At 42.2% G+C, this 21,550-nt stretch overlaps 1 protein-coding gene across 1 annotated transcript in view; it reads left to right on the top strand.

The window, feature by feature from the left end:
• man1b1b (mannosidase, alpha, class 1B, member 1b) overlaps positions 1-21,550 on the top strand; it is a gene marked incomplete at both ends in the record, with an annotated part of 92,273 nt that overhangs the window by 55,302 nt on the left and 15,421 nt on the right. The window contains 5 exons of the mRNA XM_083645420.1: positions 11,201-11,309; positions 11,720-11,844; positions 13,132-13,328; positions 16,476-16,573; positions 17,798-17,977. Coding sequence (XP_083501546.1) covers positions 11,201-11,309; positions 11,720-11,844; positions 13,132-13,328; positions 16,476-16,573; positions 17,798-17,977 — 709 coding nt within the window. The remainder of the gene's footprint in view (positions 1-11,200; positions 11,310-11,719; positions 11,845-13,131; positions 13,329-16,475; positions 16,574-17,797; positions 17,978-21,550) is intronic.

Below are 21,550 nucleotides of genomic sequence, written 5' to 3' on the forward strand. Positions count from 1 at the left end.
TCAGCATTGTGTAAGGCTAGCAGTGGCCTTGCTGTTTGATACTGTTCAGCATTGTGTACGTCTAGCAGTGGCTTTGCTGTTTGATACTGTTCAGCATTGTTTATGTCTAGCAGTGGCTTTGCTGTTTGATACTGTTCAGCATTTTTTTAAAGTCTAGCAGTGGCTTTGCTGTTTGATATTGTTCAGCATTGTGTAAGTCTAGCAGTGGTTTTGCTGTTTGATACTGTTCAGCATTGTTTAAGTCTAGCAGTGGCTTTGCTGTTTGATACTGTTCAGCATTGTTTAAGTCTAGCAGTGGCTTTGCTGTTTGATATTGTTCAGCATTGTGTAAGTCTAGCAGTGGTTTTGCTGTTTGATACTGTTCAGCATTGTTTAAGTCTAGCAGTGGCTTTGCTGTTTGATACTGTTCAGCATTGTGTAAGGCTAGCAGTGGCTTTGCTGTTTGATACTGTTCAGCATTGTGTAAGTCTAGCAGTGGCTTTGCTGTTTGATACTGTTCAGCATTGTGTAAGGCTAGCAGTGGCTTTGCTGTTTGATACTGTTCAGCATTGTGTACGTCTAGCAGTGGCTTTGCTGTTTGATACTGTTCAGCATTGTTTAAGTCTAGCAGTGGCTTTGCTGTTTGATACTGTTCAGCATTGTGTGAGTCTAGCAGTGGCTTTGCTGTTTGATACTGTTCAGCATTGTTTAAGTCTAGCAGTGGCTTTGCTGTTTGATATTGTTCAGCATTGTTTAAGTCTAGCAGTGGCTTTGCTGTTTGATATTGTTCAGCATTGTTTAAGTCTAGCAGTGGCTTTGCTGTTTGATATTGTTCAGCATTAAGGCTAGCAGTGGTTTTGCTGTTTGATACTGTTCAGCATTGTTTAAGTCTAGCAGTGGCTTTGCTGTTTGATATTGTTCAGCATTGTTTAAGTCTAGCAGTGGCTTTGCTGTTTGATATTGTTCAGCATTGTTTAAGTCTAGCAGTGGCTTTGCTGTTTGATACTGTTCAGCATTGTGTAAGGCTAGCAGTGGCTTTGCTGTTTGATACTGTTCAGCATTGTGTAAGGCTAGCGGTGGCTTTGCTGTTTGATACTGTTTAGCATTGTATAAGGCTAGCAGTGGCTTTGCTGTTTGATACTGTTCAGCATTGTGTAAGTCTAGCAGTGGCTTTACTGTTTGATACTGTTTAGCATTGTATAAGGCTAGCAGTGGCTTTGCTGTTTGATACTGTTCAGCATTGTGTAAGTCTAGCAGTGGCTTTGCTGTTTGATACTGTTTAGCATTGTATAAGGCTAGCAGTAGCTTTGCTGTTTGATACTGTTTAGCATTGTTTAAGTCTAGCAGTGGCTTTGCTGTTTGATACTGTTTAGCATTGTATAAGTCTAGCAGTGGCTTTGCTGTTTGATACTGTTTAGCATTGTTTAAGTCTAGCAGTGGCTTTGCTGTTTGATACTGTTTAGCATTGTATAAGTCTAGCAGTGGCTTTGCTGTTTGATACTGTTTACCATTGTATAAGTCTAGCAGTGGCTTTGCTGTTTGATACTGTTTAGCATTGTATAAGTCTAGCAGTGGCTTTGCTGTTTGATACTGTTTAGCATTGTTTAAGTCTAGCAGTGGCTTTGCTGTTTGATACTGTTTAGCATTGTATAAGTCTAGCAGTGGCTTTGCTGTTTGATACTGTTTAGCATTGTGTAAGTCTAGCAGTGGCTTTGCTGTTTGATACTGTTTAGCATTGTATAAGGCTAGCAGTGGCTTTGCTGTTTGATATTGTTCAGCATTGTGTAAGTCTAGCAGTGGCTTTGCTGTTTGATACTGTTTAGCATTGTGTAAGTCTAGCAGTGGTTTTGCTATTTGATACTGTTTAGCATTGTGTAAGGCTAGCAGTGGCTTTGCTGTTTGATACTGTTCAGCATTGTTTAAGTCTAGCAGTGGCTTTGCTGTTTGATACTGTTCAGCATTGTGTAAGTCTAGCAGTGGCTTTGCTGTTTGATACTGTTTAGCATTGTATAAGGCTAGCAGTGGCTTTGCTGTTTGATATTGTTTAGCATTGTATAAGGCTAGCAGTGGCTTTGCTGTTTGATATTGTTTAGCATTGTATAAGGCTAGCAGTGGCTTTGCTGTTTGATATTGTTTAGCATTGTATAAGGCTAGCAGTGGCTTTAGTGTTTGATACTGTTCAGCATTGTGTAAGGCTAGCAGTGGCTTTGCTGTTTGATACTGTTCAGCATTGTGTAAGGCTAGCAGTGGCTTTGCTGTTTGATACTGTTCAGCATTGTGTAAGGCTAGCAGTGGCTTTGCTGTTTGATACTGTTCAGCATTGTGTAATTCTAGCAGTGGCTTTAGTATAGTGTTTGATACTGTTCAGCATTGTGTAAGTCTAGCAGTGGCTTTAGTGTTTGATACTGTTCAGCATTGTGTAAGGCTAGCAGTGGCTTTGTTGTTTGATACTTTTCAGCATTGTGTAAGGCTAGCAGTGGCTTTGCTGTTTGATACTGTTCAGCATTGTGTAAGGCTAGCAGTGGCTTTGCTGTTTGATACTGTTCAGCATTGTGTAAGTCTAGCAGTGGCTTTGCTGTTTGATACTGTTCAGCATTGTTTAAGTCTAGCAGTGGTTTTGCTGTTTGATACTGTTCAGCATTGTGTAAGGCTAGCAGTGGCTTTGCTGTTTGATACTGTTCAGCATTGTGTAAGGCTAGCAGTGGCTTTGCTGTTTGATACTGTTCAGCATTGTGTACGTCTAGCAATGGCTTTGCGGTTTGATACTGTTCAGCATTGTTTAAGTCTAGCAGTGGCTTTGCTGTTTGATATTGTTCAGCATTGTGTAAGTCTAGCAGTGGTTTTGCTGTTTGATACTGTTCAGCATTGTTTAAGTCTAGCAGTGGCTTTGCTGTTTGATACTGTTCAGCATTGTTTAAGTCTAGCAGTGGCTTTGCTGTTTGATATTGTTCAGCATTGTGTAAGTCTAGCAGTGGTTTTGCTGTTTGATACTGTTCAGCATTGTTTAAGTCTAGCAGTGGCTTTGCTGTTTGATACTGTTCAGCATTGTGTAAGGCTAGCAGTGGCTTTGCTGTTTGATACTGTTCAGCATTGTGTAAGGCTAGCAGTGGCTTTGCTGTTTGATACTGTTCAGCTTTGTCTAAGGCTAGCAGTGGTTTTGCTGTTTGATACTGTTCAGCATTGTTTAAGTCTAGCAGTGGCTTTGCTGTTTGATACTGTTCAGCATTGTGTAAGTCTAGCAGTGGCTTTGCTGTTTGATACTGTTCAGCATTGTGTAAGGCTAGCAGTGGCTTTGCTGTTTGATACTGTTCAGCATTGTGTACGTCTAGCAGTGGCTTTGCTGTTTGATACTGTTCAGCATTGTTTAAGTCTAGCAGTGGCTTTGCTGTTTGATACTGTTCAGCATTGTGTGAGTCTAGCAGTGGCTTTGCTGTTTGATACTGTTCAGCTGCAGCATTGTTTAAGTCTAGCAGTGGCTTTGCTGTTTGATATTGTTCAGCATTGTTTAAGTCTAGCAGTGGCTTTGCTGTTTGATATTGTTCAGCATTGTGTAAGGCTAGCAGTGGTTTTGCTGTTTGATACTGTTCAGCATTGTTTAAGTCTAGCAGTGGCTTTGCTGTTTGATATTGTTCAGCATTGTGTAAGGGTAGCAGTGGCTTTGCTGTTTGATACTGTTCAGCATTGTGTACGTCTAGCAGTGGCTTTGCTGTTTGATACTGTTCAGCATTGTGTAAGGCTAGCAGTGGCCTTGCTGTTTGATACTGTTCAGCATTGTGTACGTCTAGCAGTGGCTTTGCTGTTTGATACTGTTCAGCATTGTTTATGTCTAGCAGTGGCTTTGCTGTTTGATACTGTTCAGCATTTTTTTAAAGTCTAGCAGTGGCTTTGCTGTTTGATATTGTTCAGCATTGTGTAAGTCTAGCAGTGGTTTTGCTGTTTGATACTGTTCAGCATTGTTTAAGTCTAGCAGTGGCTTTGCTGTTTGATACTGTTCAGCATTGTTTAAGTCTAGCAGTGGCTTTGCTGTTTGATATTGTTCAGCATTGTGTAAGTCTAGCAGTGGTTTTGCTGTTTGATACTGTTCAGCATTGTTTAAGTCTAGCAGTGGCTTTGCTGTTTGATACTGTTCAGCATTGTGTAAGGCTAGCAGTGGCTTTGCTGTTTGATACTGTTCAGCATTGTGTAAGTCTAGCAGTGGCTTTGCTGTTTGATACTGTTCAGCATTGTGTAAGGCTAGCAGTGGCTTTGCTGTTTGATACTGTTCAGCATTGTGTACGTCTAGCAGTGGCTTTGCTGTTTGATACTGTTCAGCATTGTTTAAGTCTAGCAGTGGCTTTGCTGTTTGATACTGTTCAGCATTGTGTGAGTCTAGCAGTGGCTTTGCTGTTTGATACTGTTCAGCATTGTTTAAGTCTAGCAGTGGCTTTGCTGTTTGATATTGTTCAGCATTGTTTAAGTCTAGCAGTGGCTTTGCTGTTTGATATTGTTCAGCATTGTTTAAGTCTAGCAGTGGCTTTGCTGTTTGATATTGTTCAGCATTAAGGCTAGCAGTGGTTTTGCTGTTTGATACTGTTCAGCATTGTTTAAGTCTAGCAGTGGCTTTGCTGTTTGATATTGTTCAGCATTGTTTAAGTCTAGCAGTGGCTTTGCTGTTTGATATTGTTCAGCATTGTTTAAGTCTAGCAGTGGCTTTGCTGTTTGATACTGTTCAGCATTGTGTAAGGCTAGCAGTGGCTTTGCTGTTTGATACTGTTCAGCATTGTGTAAGGCTAGCGGTGGCTTTGCTGTTTGATACTGTTTAGCATTGTATAAGGCTAGCAGTGGCTTTGCTGTTTGATACTGTTCAGCATTGTGTAAGTCTAGCAGTGGCTTTACTGTTTGATACTGTTTAGCATTGTATAAGGCTAGCAGTGGCTTTGCTGTTTGATACTGTTCAGCATTGTGTAAGTCTAGCAGTGGCTTTGCTGTTTGATACTGTTTAGCATTGTATAAGGCTAGCAGTAGCTTTGCTGTTTGATACTGTTTAGCATTGTTTAAGTCTAGCAGTGGCTTTGCTGTTTGATACTGTTTAGCATTGTATAAGTCTAGCAGTGGCTTTGCTGTTTGATACTGTTTAGCATTGTTTAAGTCTAGCAGTGGCTTTGCTGTTTGATACTGTTTAGCATTGTATAAGTCTAGCAGTGGCTTTGCTGTTTGATACTGTTTAGCATTGTATAAGTCTAGCAGTGGCTTTGCTGTTTGATACTGTTTAGCATTGTATAAGTCTAGCAGTGGCTTTGCTGTTTGATACTGTTTAGCATTGTTTAAGTCTAGCAGTGGCTTTGCTGTTTGATACTGTTTAGCATTGTATAAGTCTAGCAGTGGCTTTGCTGTTTGATACTGTTTAGCATTGTGTAAGTCTAGCAGTGGCTTTGCTGTTTGATACTGTTTAGCATTGTATAAGGCTAGCAGTGGCTTTGCTGTTTGATATTGTTCAGCATTGTGTAAGTCTAGCAGTGGCTTTGCTGTTTGATACTGTTTAGCATTGTGTAAGTCTAGCAGTGGTTTTGCTATTTGATACTGTTTAGCATTGTGTAAGGCTAGCAGTGGCTTTGCTGTTTGATACTGTTCAGCATTGTTTAAGTCTAGCAGTGGCTTTGCTGTTTGATACTGTTCAGCATTGTGTAAGTCTAGCAGTGGCTTTGCTGTTTGATACTGTTTAGCATTGTATAAGGCTAGCAGTGGCTTTGCTGTTTGATATTGTTTAGCATTGTATAAGGCTAGCAGTGGCTTTGCTGTTTGATATTGTTTAGCATTGTATAAGGCTAGCAGTGGCTTTGCTGTTTGATATTGTTTAGCATTGTATAAGGCTAGCAGTGGCTTTGCTGTTTGATACTGTTCAGCATTGTGTAAGGCTAGCAGTGGCTTTGCTGTTTGATATTGTTCAGCATTGTTTAAGTCTAGCAGTGGCTTTGCTGTTTGATATTGTTCAGCATTGTTTAAGTCTAGCAGTGGCTTTGCTGTTTGATATTGTTCAGCATTGTGTAAGTCTAGCAGTGGCTTTGCTGTTTGATATTGTTTAGCATTGTGTAAGTCTAGCAGTGGCTTTGCTGTTTGATATTGTTCAGCATTGTTTAAGTCTAGCAGTGGCTTTGCTGTTTGATAATGTTCAGCATTGTTTAAGTCTAGCAGTGGCTTTGCTGTTTGATACTGTTCAGCATTGTTTAAGTCTAGCAGTGGCTTTGCTGTTTGATATTGTTCAGCATTGTTTAAGTCTAGCAGTGGCTTTACTGTTTGATATTGTTCAGCATTGTTTAAGGCTAGCAGTGGCTTTGCTGTTTGATACTGTTCAGCATTGTTTAAGTCTAGCAGTGGTTTTGCTGTTTGATACTGTTCAGCATTGTGTAAGTCTAGCAGTGGCTTTAGTTTAGTGTTTGATACTGTTCAGCATTGTTTAAGTCTAGCAGTGGCTTTGCTGTTTGATACTGTGGGATGGTATTTGTTTCGATGAGGTTTTGACTCGGTGTGTGCTGTGTGCAGGTATGTAAAAGTCAGGAAACATGAAAAATGAATTGGATAATTTCCTATCTACTACATGGCCATTGGCCATTGAGGCTTTTTTCAAGCCAAAATGGCGGCAGCGCTGTTGTCAAACACATATCAACTCGGGCCAACTGCATATTCCCCCGCATCCACATCACATCTACCAGCAGCGTGGAAGCCACGTCGTTATTAAACTGTCTTGTTTTTGTTTGGGAACTGCACAGTAAAGAGGTTAAGACCAGGCACCATGATGGAACTTGTACTTTTTCATGTTTATCCCTTGGATGTTGTCATTCATTATCCATAATCAAATCAGCTTAAAAGGAGTAGGAGAAATCTTGCTGTTCAGTCCCAGTATATTTAAGCAATATAGCATGAGAGCAAGTGTGTTGTGATGAATATATCACACTGATAAGCTGTTATCCCACGAGGCCGCAGGCCGAGTGGGATAACAGCTTATCAGTGTGATATATTTCACAACACACGCTGCTCGAGTGCTATATTGCTTTTATAAAACGGTTTCCAAGTATAATAATATAATAATAATAATACTATAAGTCCGACTGGCATGGTTTTTCTTTAAGAGTCAGTTGAAACACTACTGTAAGGCGGGACCTCTAGCAAGAAGATAGACGTGCGGGTGATTTGATTGGATCGTTCTGGAGACTGAAGTCGACATTGGCCAATCCTGGCGCTTGCTGAGAGCAAAGCCCGACCAGGGGCCGGTTGCACCAATGGCGGCGATTGAGCCAGAAAGACAGTCTGAATGAAATTGAATGTAACGTTCCCAATTCTATGTATTAACTTCTAAAAAACTAACGGCAACATTTTGGAAGGCTAAGCCACACAACTAGTTCGTTATAATCTAACGTCGTGCTTTCAAAGACAGCGAACTGGCGGTGTTACGACGAACACGGCTCAGTTGACCGCAGTTACGACGATGACGGTCAAAAAGGTCTCCGCGGAGATCTCTGTTACAGGCAGTTAAGACCAGTGTAAGACCAGTTGGTGCAACCGGCCCCAGAGCCGTATGCCGACACCAAGTAACGTACTTTTAGTAAGAGAGTTGCGCCATCATGCGTCCATAATGACTCATTGTACAAAGACTTGAAGGACTAGTGACCCTCCATACAGCAGATCAGGAGAAAGCTGTTTGGCTCGAGCGCAGGGCTGCCATTTAGTAAGAGAGTTGCCATGGTAACCAATAACCCATGGTCATGGGTTATTGAACTCGGTTACTGGAATTATACAATGGCTGTGAACCAATCAGATTGCTTGATTTGAGGTACCCATTTTATAAACATATTTAGAACACGGCTCTCTCGAATACTCGATTCTGATTGGTCAATCAACAATATTCACCGGTCATTATTTCTCGACAACCGACCGCTGCTCTGCCACACCTGGATTAATCAGTTGGTAAGAGCATTTTGTCCGCAGACGCTACTAATTAGGCCAACCAGTTGCAGCTGTGGTGTCTTGTGTGCCAATTACGAATGAAACCGCTTTGTGTTGAAAACGCTATTAAAAAATCTATTTGAATAATTATTTTTGTCAGATTATTGAATGATTTAGTTGTAGGCCGTGTTCTAAGCGGGATAATGTATACTGAGCCGGTGATTACTGGAAATAATGACCTTCAGGTGAATATTAAGCCCTCCGCTGCGCGTCGGGCTAAATCATTCACCTGTCGGTCATTATTTCCACAGTAATCACCGGCTCAGTATACATTATCCCTTACATAACTTACCTCACATATGTTCAGTCCCAGTATATACATATAGTTGTTACCTCACATATGTTCAGTCCCAGTATATACATATAACTGTTACCTCACATATGTTCAGTCCCAGTATATACATATAACTGTTACCTCACATATGTTCAGTCCCAGTATATACATATAACTGTTACCTCACATATGTTCAGTCCCAGTATATACATATAACTGTTACCTCACATATGTTCAGTCCCAGTATACACATATAACTGTTACCTCACATATGTTCAGTCCCAGTATATACATATAACTGTTACCTCACATACAGTGGGTTCGGAAAGTATTCAGACCCCCTTAAATTTTTCACTCTTTGTCATATTGCAGCCATTTGCTAAAAGCAATTAATTTCATTTTTTTCCTCGTTCATGCACACACAGCACCCAATATTGTCAGAAAAACACAGACTTGTAGACATTTTTGCAGATTTATTACAAAAAAACACTGAAATATCACATGGCCATAAGTATACAGACCCTTTGCTGTGACACTTGTATATTTAACTCAGGTGCTGTCCAATTCTTCTGATCATCCTTGAGATCGGCCTACACCTTCATTGTGCTTAATTATATAGATTGGACTTGATTGGGAAAAGCACACACCTGTCAATATAAGACCTTACAGCTCACAGTGTAAAGTCAGAGCAAATGAGAATCATGAGGTTGAAGGAACTGACTGAAGAGCTGAGAGACAGAATTGTGGCAAGGCACAGATCTGGCCAAGGCTACAAAAAGAATTCTGTTGCACTTAAGGTTCCTAAGAGCACAGTGGCCTCCATAATCCTTAAATGGAAGAAGTTTGGGACGACCAGGACTCCGGGGGAGAAGAGCCTTGGTAAGAGAGGTAAAGAAGAACCCAAAGATCACTCTGGCGGAGCTCCAGAGATCCAGCGGGGAGATGGGACAAAGTTCTAGAAAGACAACCATCACTGCAGCCCTCCACCAGTCGGGGCTTTATGGCAGAGTGGCCCGACGGAAGCCTCTCCTCAGTGCAAAACACATGAAAGCCCGCATCGGGTTTGCCAAAAAACACCTGAAGGACTCCCAGACTCTGAGAAATAAAATTCTCTGGTCTGATGAGACCAAAATCGAACTTTTTGGTCTTAATTCTAAGCGGTATTTGTGGAGAACACCTGGCACTGCTCATCATCTGCCTAATACCATCCCTAGAGTGAAGCATGGTGGTGGCAGCATCATGCTGTGGGGGTGTTTTTCAGCTGCAGGGACAGGACGACTGGTTGCAATTGAAGGAAAGATGAATGCAGCCAAGTACATTGATATCCTGGAGAAAAACCTTTTCCAGAGTGTTCACGACCTCAGAATGGGCCGAAGGTTCACCTTCCAACAAGACAATGATCCCAAGCACACAGCTAAAATAATGAAGGAGTGGTTTCAGAACAACTCTGTGAATGTTCTTGAATGGCCGAGCCAGAGTCCTCACTTAAATCCAATTGAGCATCTCTGGAGAGACCTGATGGCTGTCCACCAACGTTCACCATCCAACCTGACAGAACTGGAGAGGATCTGCAAGGAGGATTGGCAAAAGATCCCCAAATCCAGGTGTGAAAGACTTGTTGGATCATTCCCAAGAAGACTCATGGCTGTATTGGCTCAAAAAGGTGCTTCTACTCAATACTGAGCAAAGGGTCTGAATACTTATGGCCATGTGATATTTCAGTGTTTTTTTGTAATAAATCTGCAAAAATGTCTACAAGTCTGTGTTTTTCTGACAATATTGGGTGCTGTGTGTGCATGAACGAGGAAAAAAATGAAACGAATTGCTTTTAGCAAATGGCTGCAATATGACAAAGAGTGAAAAATTTAAGGGGGTTTGAATACTTTCCAAACCCACTGTATGTTCAGTCCCAGTATATACATATAACTGTTACCTCACATATGTTCAGTCCCAGTATATACATATAACTGTTACCTCACATATGTCGGTTGCTGTTTGTTGTCGTTGTTGTGTGTTGTTGTTTTTTCTTTTTCATTAAATGTTTCATGGTCATTGGGCTGACAGCCAATCAGATTTCTGCACTTCCTTGTTACCCCCTGGATGTGATTTTGTTTCATGAAAAATAGCTCTGCCTGCCATTACACTCATTCAAAGCCGTCCCAGTTCTCTGCAACTCTTATTTGAAAGTCTACAATCTCCAATAAAGGTCTCACAAACGCTGCTTGGAGAATGGTTGCATCCACCGTTGAGATTGGGTAAGCTCTGAAATAACGGTTAACGTTATGGAAGGCATTGCTATGAAAAAGTGCACGAGACCACAACATAGACCAATCAGACCATCAACCAGTTTGCTCACAGTGCGAATGCACAGTCATGAAAAGGCCTGGGCATAATTAAATGGAGCTTCTACAGGGGTGGCCAAACTACGGCCCGCAGGCCAACTGCGGCCCGCTGCCTGTTTTTAAGTGGCCCGCCATGATTTTTTTTTTTTTTTTTTTTTTTAGCTAAAAACTTCTTTCTGTTTTAAAGTTTAAAACTAAAAAACTAAAACGCGGAAAAAAATGGAAAAACAAAAAAAATAAAGAAACGGAAAAACAAAAACAAAAAAACTGGCCGCCATTTCGTTTTTTCAATTTAAAACCATTGAAAATGCGTTATACTTGAGTACCCTGGTCTATTTATTTTTAAACATTTTTAATCCTGAATGAATGTTTACTACTAATGTTCTGTTAAATGATCTCTGTCTTAACCTGTTGGCACAGGAAAAGACAATTTGAAAACATACAGAAATACCCATTGTAATAGGTGAGCACCACAATAAACTATGTGTCATATATTTATTTAGATAGAAATTTAAAAATAAATTGGGTTTAGGGTTTTCTGGTCCAATTTCCCCCCCCCTGAAAACTTAACATTGTTTGGCCCGCGACTCTCTCCTCCATCTTGCGCCCTCCTCTGTGACTGTAGAAATGGAAGCAGCTGTCCAGGTTGCAGCGCAGTCTCATCCTCTTCACCCTGCTCCTCCTGTTGATTTGTGGAATTGCCTCCTACCCCACTGTTAGCGAACACGTCGGAGGTAAGGCTCTCTGCGTATCATTGTTATTGATCATAATCAGCTGATACAAGTTATAAATGGTGATTGGCCGAACATCATGTCAACTGCCCTATTATGAAAGACGGAGAGTTTATTATTACATGGGTAACGCTTTATAATAACACTTCATTTACTAAACGTTTATAGATGACTTGCAACACATGTGGTATGTTAACATAGCACTTATTAATCATCTAAATGTATATTCATGTTTTGTAAATGATTAGTTATCATCATTAACTAAAAGCTTATGAATGATTACGACTGAAGACCACAGAAGACCAAGACGCATGTTAAAAGCAGGTGTGAACAGGGCCTTTGTGTGTGTGTGTGCGTGTGTGCGTGTGTGTGTGTGTGTGTGTGTGTGTGTGTGTGTGTGTGTGTGTTGTCAGGCCTGACAGTTGCAGAGCAGGAGCCAGACAGAGGGGGCGGCGCTGAGCTGAGACCTGTCATTCCTCATGTGCTAGCTGAGCCTGTGAAGCAGGACGCACCACCACTGCCAGAAGTACCTCCTCAGGTTGCTATTTCTCTTGTTCCAGTCCTTGAAGGCTTTCACTGGATTCCTGTATAGGCCTGGGAAAGTATCGAAAATGGAGAATATTGGCAGCAAAAATTTGTGTATATTCTTAAATCAACTCCTTCCATTGAGTTAAATGTATATTTTTGTGCATGTTAATGTTCATCCACCTACTGCCATGCGCTTTCCCTTTTTTTAAAGCTTTCATCATGTAAACAGTTCATTTTAACTTTTTAATCAGGAGTTCATTCAGATATTTTATTTATGCTGCAAAAAAGAGAAATTTATCAGATTACAAATTATTATTATGGTACAGTATCTTTGTTTTCTCACTTTATGTTGAAAAGTGTACTTTTTGTCATACATCATAAGCCTCAGTGTGAACAATGTCAACAGCACTGTCACCACGAAAGGTTTGAATATATCCTTAGGTTTAAGTACGGTATATACTTCAAATGGACGTGGTAGAGTTCAAATATGGCAAATACCATCAGCAGATTGAGACATTTACTGAAAATACAGATGGATCGGCTTTTCTGTTGTTCTCTTTACACCTGACCATAACTCAAATAAAGTCAGATTTTAAATCTTAACCCATTGATACCTGATGCAGCATTTGTGTGTGTATCCCTTTAAAGGTCTTAAAGGAGAATTTCGTTTTTTTTTAACCTGGACCCCTCTCCTCACATTAATTATGATCTGACGACTCACCCAGTGATCTCCGCAGCGTTTCTGGCCGTCCTAGCGTTGTTTTGAGATCAATAGCGTCCAAGCCAGTCGTAAAATGGAGCTCCGAGGGGGCTAAGTGGCAGCCTGTCTTTCCTGCATCTAAATAGCCAGTTTTATTCCCGTTTTCGCCACATATCGTCATAATCTCATCCCGCAACAACCACCAGACTGGTATTTCCCCCCGGGCTGTTCCCTGGAGTCTCCCAGGGATCAAATTACCTCATTCGTGATCTCGGTCACCAAGTCTCATCAAGTCCCGCGATACTTTCCTGCCGGCTGGCCAACTAAGAAAGACAGGCTGCCACTTGGCCCCCTCGGAGCTCCATTTTACGACTGGCTTGGACGCTATTGATCTCAAAACAACGTTAGGACGGCCAGAAACGCTGTGGAGATCACTGGATGAGTCGTCAGATCATAATTAATGTGAGGAGAGGGGTCCAGGTTTAAAAAAAACGAAATTCTCCTTTAAAGGGATACACACACAAATAAAGAATATCCACACAAATGCTGCATCAGGTATCAATGGGTTAAACAAGGATCTTTGTCCATTTCCTGCAGAAGAGATTACCCCACAAGCGAGGACCGCCCGTCCTGCAGAATCGTCTGCAAAAGAAAGAAAATGCTTCCAACACGCAGGTGGCGGAGGACAAGGCACCTGAGGGCAAGGCACCTGACGACAAGGCACCTGACGACAAGGCACCTGACGACAAGGCACCTGAGGGCAAGAAAGAAGTGGAAGACGAGGGACTGATCAGGTGACACTTGGCGCCCAATCCCAATTCTTATGTTTACCTCTACCCCTCGTTTTTGAGTGCCCCTCGCTTTGGCCCTTGCCCTTCAAAATGGAGCCACAAGGGGTAGGGGTTGAAAACAATCGCCTAGGAAATAAGACACCACTCATTACGTCATCATTTTTGCCAACCTGTGATAATAAAGCTATTTCTGGTTCAAACTGATTGATTGAAGTCTGCAGATTCTCATAGATACACTATTTTGTCGTCATAGTGCATATTACCAGAAGTTAATTCATTAAATTATTGACAACTTATTAATATTTAAATTATACAATTTTATTAGTTGACTGGTTTGCTCAGGAGTCACTGGAAAACATGATTAGAACATTATAGTAGGCTAGCCTATAGGATAGTATAGATACGTTGATATTGTACATAATGTGTTTTTTCCCAATTTATACTGGCGATTGGGTTGCTTCATAATCGGGATATTAAACTATCTTTTTGCTGGGTCGAGTGTCCAAAAATAATTTATTGTATAGCTCCACAGTCACGTTTCAGTGTTAAATGCTTTTTACACGGACCTGCTTGCAGAATGCAGATGCTGGCTGGCTGGCGCTTCTACGACTCTGTTCCCAGCTTGGAAGCGGGCGCCCCATACCGTCTATGTTAAAATAGTTGCAAAATACCAAAACAAAACTTACAAAAATATGGGAATGTCCTTCCTTTAATCAGCCAGAAATAATCCAAAAGTTACAAACAAACATTTATATCTGAGTTTAATGTCGACACAAAGGACTCTGGATGCGTGGAATTCATTTGTGGCAACATTTCAGAAAAATATTGGATGTCCCTCCACTGAGCCGAGGCAGGTTTCCTGTTTGTGGCTGCAGTGCAGCGAGCCCAACATTCGGGTTTCAACATTCTGACCCAGTGATCCTTTGTATCGACATTAACACATTGAGTGCCAAGGACGTCTGTGGACGTCCTAAAATCATAATTCATATTATTCCATAATTCTGCTGTTTAAGGTCGTACCTAGCCAGTGAGCATGAATCCCTTCAAGGGATCACACGGCGCCACCTTAAACATCGACACGGGAGCTGCGCCACCCACCTCAGATCCTTTACTTTGTGCAGGAGAAAGCAGGGAAAGACGTGATCAAAGGGGAAACCGATGCATGCTGCAGCCAGAGCCGTATAGATTGCTCTGTCTGCAGCTGAAAGTTGGCTGCATCCGCGCCCACAACTGAGCTCTTCTGCTTCTATCTATCTGTCTGCATATAGTTTCTCCACACGATTCCCTGCCAGAAAGCCAGCACCCGAAGCCGAACGGCCAAACCTTTTCGTTCAGTCGCGTTTGGCATTTCCTTGTTGCGCTGGCCTGGGATCCGGGCAAAAACGGAGTCTGAGAAAACAGACTCTGTGCGTGTGGGGAGGAGCCCGCAGCTCAGAGGTGGAGAGGGGGGGGGGGGGGGGGCACGCACGCAGGCTGCACAGAACCACACCACGCCACCACATCAGAAAACACCAGCCAGAGTCAGTGAATGTGCTCGAAATTAGAGTGCAAAAAGTATTCATAAAAGTGACTATATCTTGAAAAGTAAAAAAAAACAGCAGAAAACCCTTGAAAGTGCTCTTCTTTCAGAGGCTGTCATTTCATAATGGAACTGTCTAGAAACAAAATTTCTTCTTTGGAAGAAGCAGGAGTGTCCAATGTTTCATTAAAGTCCAGCCCTGTCAATATAGCCCTAATAGAAAAAATTCTATAGCTGTTTTCAACTGAATGGAAGTGAATCTGGCACAGGCTCCAGACAATTTTACTGAAGCGCTGTGGCACTCAATGTGTTAACTCATTGAGTGCCAGCCACTTTTGGAGAACGGACGCTCCCAGTGCCAGAGTTTCAGAGCGTTTTCAGTGATTTCTCGAGGCCCACAGAATATTGTGTGATATTACTATGTAAACACCGAACACGCAAAAAGAACAAGGAGACTCTCTTCTATCATCTGCAAAAAAAAGTTTATTGATACCATTTTCCGTTCTTTAGTTATGAGCCGGAGAAGATAGGTTGTTTTGAGCAAAAAGACACGTTTCAAATTAGAAGCTGAGTTATTCCGCCTTTTGTGAAATGAAGCATTTCAAGCACATTCACTGAGTCTGAAGCTAATATTTTCTGATGTAGTGACGTGGTGTAGTTGTGGGGTGCCCTGCGTGCCCCACCCCCCTCTCCCCCCCTCAGCTGCAAACTCCTCCCCACACTAACACACAGCCTAACACGCACCCAGTCTATTTTCGGAGCGCTCCGTTTTTGTGCGCCGGCTCCCAGCGCGACACGGAAATGCCAAACCGGACTGCAGGGAAAGGTTTGGCCCTTCGGCGTTGGGTGCTGCCTTTCTGGCGGCTAATCGTGTGGAGAAACTATACAGACAGACAGACAGAGGCAGAGGGGCTCAGTTGTGGGCGCGGATTGACTGCTGTTCGCAGCCAACGTCAGCTGCAGACAGAGCAATCTATATGGCTCTGGCTGCAGCATGAGCGGTTTCTCTTTGATCACGGGGCTTTTTCCTGCTGTTTTCCGGACCTTTCTCTAATCTGGAGAGCACTGTCACCACCTAATGAGTCCGTAAAATAGGTTATACACCTTCAATAGCTACAATATTTGTACAGGAGATACAGGAGGCTTTGATCCACGTCCCACCGTCAAAAAACGCATTTGACGTCGATCGACGTCCTTGGCACTCTACGTCACTACACTATTTACTTTGACGTCGATCGACGTCCTTGGCACTCAATGAGTTAATAGTGATTTCCTTGTCATCCCTCGCTTTGGAGTGCGCCCCTGGAAAATCTCTGTTTCTCGGTCCAGTAACCCCTCCTCCTTAGCCCTAGGTCTGATGCAAAAAATAATTGGGACACCCTCCCCCCTTCATGTGAACGCGCAAAACGGAGGGTTAAGGGCTAGGTGGTAGGGCCAAGGGGGGGAATAGGGATTGGGGTAGGGGTGGCTCAGTGGTTAGTACTGTCGCCCCACAGCAAGAAGGTCGTGGGTGTGTGTGTGTGTGTGTGTGTGAGATAAGGGGCTATAAACATAACTGTTATCTGGCCAAATTAACCTTTTAAAGGGGTACCTTAAATGAACCCTTTTCACTTTTTCCTGTACAACTGAAGCTGGCGCGGGGCAGTGATCGACGCTGACCAAGCCACTGAAGATACCAAGGATGAAGAGAACAAGGAGGACCAAAACACCAACTCATCTGTGGTGTCAGGTATCTGCTCTGTTTTATTGACGGTTCTCTGTGTTGACGATCATAATCAAATCAAATCTCTTCAATGAGCACTTTGTGCATTTTTGTGTGTGCCTGTAATCCTCCTCTTAAAGGCTCCCTCCAGTCTGTTTTTCCTACCTGTACAACATTGATGTTCTATGAAAAGGTGCATGTTGCTGTAACAACGCACGTCGTCGTTTGCGTCAAAGATCGTCTATTGATAAGAACCAAATGCTTATACGTTGTTCCACCGCAACATCATGGCTGGAGTACTGTTGTCCAAAAAGCACAAGAGCCTCGCTCCTGCCTTCAATATACGATCTTTGTCTCCCTTTCCAGCTGGTAGACCGGAATCAGTATGGCTGCCTCTATCGCTGCAAAATGTTCGTCCAGAAGCCACAATATTGTTATAAATATCAACAACCAGTCAACAGATATCAAAGCTGGTGACTGATATGGAAAGAGCGTAACTCGAACTCGTTAAAAGTGACTATCGCGGCGTTTTGAGCCAGAACACTTAGCAAACGTAGCGGCCAAGCTAACGGCAGAGGGTATTTACTGTAGTATTAAATATTGTATTTGTCTCTGATACGTCACTCGTTAGACAACATAATGTCTGACGTCAGAACCCCTTTTGAGCCCAAAATAAGGTTATTTGTCAACAAAATACAGTGGCGAACACTTTGGCTAATTAGTGAGCAGGGAAAAACAGAGCTACACATGAAATATCTTCAAAATGACAAAACCGACTGGAGGGCGGCTTTAAATTGGATAATTTCCATGCGAGCTGCAACCATTAATAGATTAATTGTCAGCTATTAAATTAATCGTTAACTATTTCAATAATTGGTTTGAGTAATAAAAAATAGAGGTCTTAATTCTCTGATTGCAGTCTCTTAAATGTGAATACCGGTATGTTGTGGTTTATTTACTTTACTATTTACTATTTATATCACATTAACCTGAATATCTTTGGTATGTGGACAAAGTAAGACATTTGAGGACGTCATCTTGGGCTTTGGGAAACACGGAAACATTTTCACCATTTTCTGACATTTTATAGACCAAACGACTAATCGATGAATCAAGAAAATATCGGACAGATTAATTGACAATGGAAATAATCGTTAGTGGCACGCAGCCCTAAATACTGACTTCCTGGCTTACTCTGTGCACTTGGATGGGAGAGTGAATGTGCATCTTGTTCTGCGTTGCGTGTTCCAGAAGCCGACCGGCTGGAGGCGGTACGGAAAGCTTTCCGACACGCATGGACCGGCTATAAAGACTTTGCCTGGGGCCATGACGAGCTCAGGCCCATCTCCAAGTCCTATGGAGAGTGGTTCGGCTTGGGCCTGACACTCATCGATGCCCTGGATACCATGTGGATCCTGGGACTGAAAGAAGGTATGTTGTACGTTGACCTCCAGGGCGGTGATTCCCAAACTGTGGGCCTGTGAGGTACTGCGGGTGGGCCGCGAGTGGTCTGCCAACACTTTTCGCGGGCAATCAAACGGCTGTAGCAGGGTCATTTTTAAAGCTACAATGGAAACTAGAAACTAGAAGAGCTAAGGCATGCATTGGTACCAAGTATAAGCTAGCTTGTCGGGAAGGGGGCTAAATAACGCTCCAAACGCAGGTTATATTTGGGCGAGGGACAACTATTTCAAAGAGGTCCCTGGTTCAATGGGTACCCACAAGTCTCCCCTTTACAGATAAGGTAGCATTTTTCACAGCCTAGCATTAATAGTAGGGGTGGGGGGAAAAATCGATTCACTTAAGTATCGCGATTTTTAATGTCACGATTTTTTGAATCGATCTTTTATTCCAGAATCGATAATCGCAATTTTTTTTTTTTTTTTTTTGGGTGCTTGCAGTCAGGCCACTCACTGAACAGCAGGCCAGGTGCCGCCTACTGGTTTACTAGTGGTTTTATTACTTTATTAGTTAGTCAGAAGTAATAATTACACTTCAGGGTTAAAGTGGGTCTCATTGTAAAATTGGACTTCAAACGGCCCAAATCTGGCTTCAAACGGCCCAAATTGGGCTTCAAACGGCCCAAATTTCACGCGCGTCGGCCCATATTGGCCTGGCCTGCTTGGTATCTAATGCCCGGCCTGAATTATGATCCCAGTCCGCCCCTGTTTTTAACTATATCGCCCAGCCCTACTCATGATATATAATATACAGTCTCTAGTGTATGATTCAACTTTTCCCATGTTCTAATCTAGTGTAAAAAAGCAAACAAACTGAAAAAAGAAAAGAAAAAAGAAACAAAAATCGCAATAAATCGTAATATCGAATCGCAATAATCGTAGAATCGCAATACTTAAGAATCGCAATATAAATCGAATCGGCACCCAAGAATCGTGATAGTATCGAATCGGGAGATAAGTGAATCGCCACAGCCCTAATTAATAGCTTGTGGATTGATTTCCTCTGTTGTTGCTCATGACGTTTTGTCTCAACAAATGTGTTATCAGTGTTTCCCACAGGATTTTGAGAATTTGTGGTGGGGGACCGCAGACCCCCTAGGGGGGTGCGGGGGCATGCCCCCCCGCGCGATTTTTTTAAACATTTTAAAGTAAAATGCATGAATTTGGTGTACTTTGAGAAAGCTTAAGAGCAAAATTAAAAGGCTAGATCTAGGAAGAACATGTCATCATTACTGTGCTGTGGGTTTACAATGACAAACTAAATTCCTCCCTATAGGTCAGGGATACTCAACTTGCTTTGCCACTTTCGTGAAATGATAGAAGGCGAGGGGCCAGTTAATAAACAAACAATATACATTTTTCTGTAGCGGATTGTAGGTTTTTGGGGTGTCAGCCGGAGTTTAGGCTGACAGTGTTGTGCACACCGGATAGTTAGTTAGGTTAAGTTAGTTAGGTTAAAGGAGGACTTACCCCCTAGATATGTATTAGAACAGTGATTTGAAAATACCTATGGAAAAAACCAAGAAATGACATATACTCTTGTCTATACTAGACTCTTTGGCTGTGTTCGTCAAGATTTTTTTTCGGAAATCGACGCCATTACAGTTTGCCTACTGCCTCAAAAATAATTTATTTGAGAGGGGCAATATCTTTATAAATATCAACAACTAGCCAACGCTGGTGGCCTGTATGGAAACAGAACAATCTGAAAATGGTTGAAAGTTATATCAATTTGGTAATTCAGTGGCGAACTAGAAATTTTATTATTTTTGTCCCATTTTGTACCATGTGTGTGTGCGTGGCTTGTCTAAACTTGCGTTAAAAGAGCCTCACTGCTCCCAGCACACAGCACAGTGAGGACAAACCTCTCGCTCTGGGGTAACACAATGCGAGATTTCTCCACGTAATTCCCTCGTCTAACTAGAGATAAACCGCGCAATGAAATCCGTTTTTAATTTGCGTTTTGGGGCTTTTCGTGATTCTTGTTGAAAGTTACAGCACCTCTGATTTTTCCTCTCAGGGCGCAGGCAGAGCTCTTCTCCTCCTCGGAGCACACACACACAGACAGAGCCAGTCGCTCTGCTCTGCTGACTTGATTTCCTCAGAAGTTGGCGTTGCTTGTACACAGTGATGATATTATATTAGCCGATATGTTTAGAGAAGCTTTGTCACGTTGTCACGTCGTAGTATAGCGTTATATTTTACATGTCCGCTAAACTGCGACGAGATTTGTTTGCTGAAATGTCAGACTGTTGAAAGCCCCCGCCTCTCACTGCTGCTGTGTGCTGCTGCCGCGCGCCCCCGCGGGTGCATGAGAGAGCAGACTCCCGTTTGACTGGCCGAGAGAAAGTGCTTCCAAGTCGGACTGATAGCCGCGGAAATGTCAGACTGTGCTCTCTCTGCTCTCAGAGCACAGAGAGCCCAGCTGCTGCTGCGCGCGCCGCCGGAGCTTGGGGCTCGTCCATGAGGTTTACAGTACGACTCTCTCCCGCCTGCCTGGGCTGGAGACAGTGCTTACAACTCGGACTGATAATATAAACATCATCATTCGAGCTTATCCAGGTAAGATATTAATAAAGTAATGACACATTCAGCGGGAAACTAACTATAATTAAGACATGTGCCAACTTTGACGACGTTTGGTTCAGTATTTTAAGAGCAAACTTCAATAGGAATAGGCTTGGAGTTCTGAGGAGCCGAAAGGGTACAGGGGGGGTAGGGGTGTAATTATCTTGAAATCCCATAGTCTTTGGGAACACTGTGACGTCAGTGTGTTCCTAATATCCCATTCATTTGAGAAAAAAAAAAAAAGCAGTCTTCGACCCTTAGAGGGCGCTTATGCCAGATATGCTGCTGAAAAATGATACAAATGGTCAAATGGCAACAGTTTGGTGTCAAATGTGGAAATTTTGACCAGAATTCTTCACACATCACCCCCAAAGTCATATATATTGGTTAAAAGCAGAAAAAAAGTGTTTTGGAGGTAAGTTCTCCTTTAAGTACGGTACATACATAAGTGCCTGGGTAGCGAGCAGATTGCGGTATTTGACAATTTTGCAGCTAAATCATAGATTATTGAAAGATATTCCATATTCCAGACTGAAATGCTATAACAGAAGTATTGGCCAGAATGACATGAACATTTATTGGACACTTATTCAGCGGATATCTTGCATGTTGCGTTCAGGTGCACTGTAAAAAAAAATTTTTTTTTTTTTTTTTTTTTTTTTTTGGTCAATCTTATTGTGGCGGTCAAAATATTATTGTGGCGGCCCGCCACAAATTCCTTTATGTATGGGAAACACTGGTGTTATGCATCCCAATTTCCCCCCGGGGATCATTAAAGTCTTTCTGATTCTGATACTTCTGATGAGTAAGAGGCAATCTGCTTTTGGGTATTTTTCCTGAAATGTTTTTTGTATGTGGATGAATTATTAATTTCCCTTGTGCCCAAGTTCACATGCTCTGTTAATGAAATAAAAAATAATATAAAAAACATATCGGGAAATACATCACCTCTGGCTGTTTGAGCACAACTTCGTTG

This window comes from Poromitra crassiceps (genome assembly GCF_964638095.1).
Source record: "Poromitra crassiceps genome assembly, chromosome: 10".
Classification (NCBI taxonomy): domain Eukaryota; kingdom Metazoa; phylum Chordata; class Actinopteri; order Beryciformes; family Melamphaidae; genus Poromitra; species Poromitra crassiceps.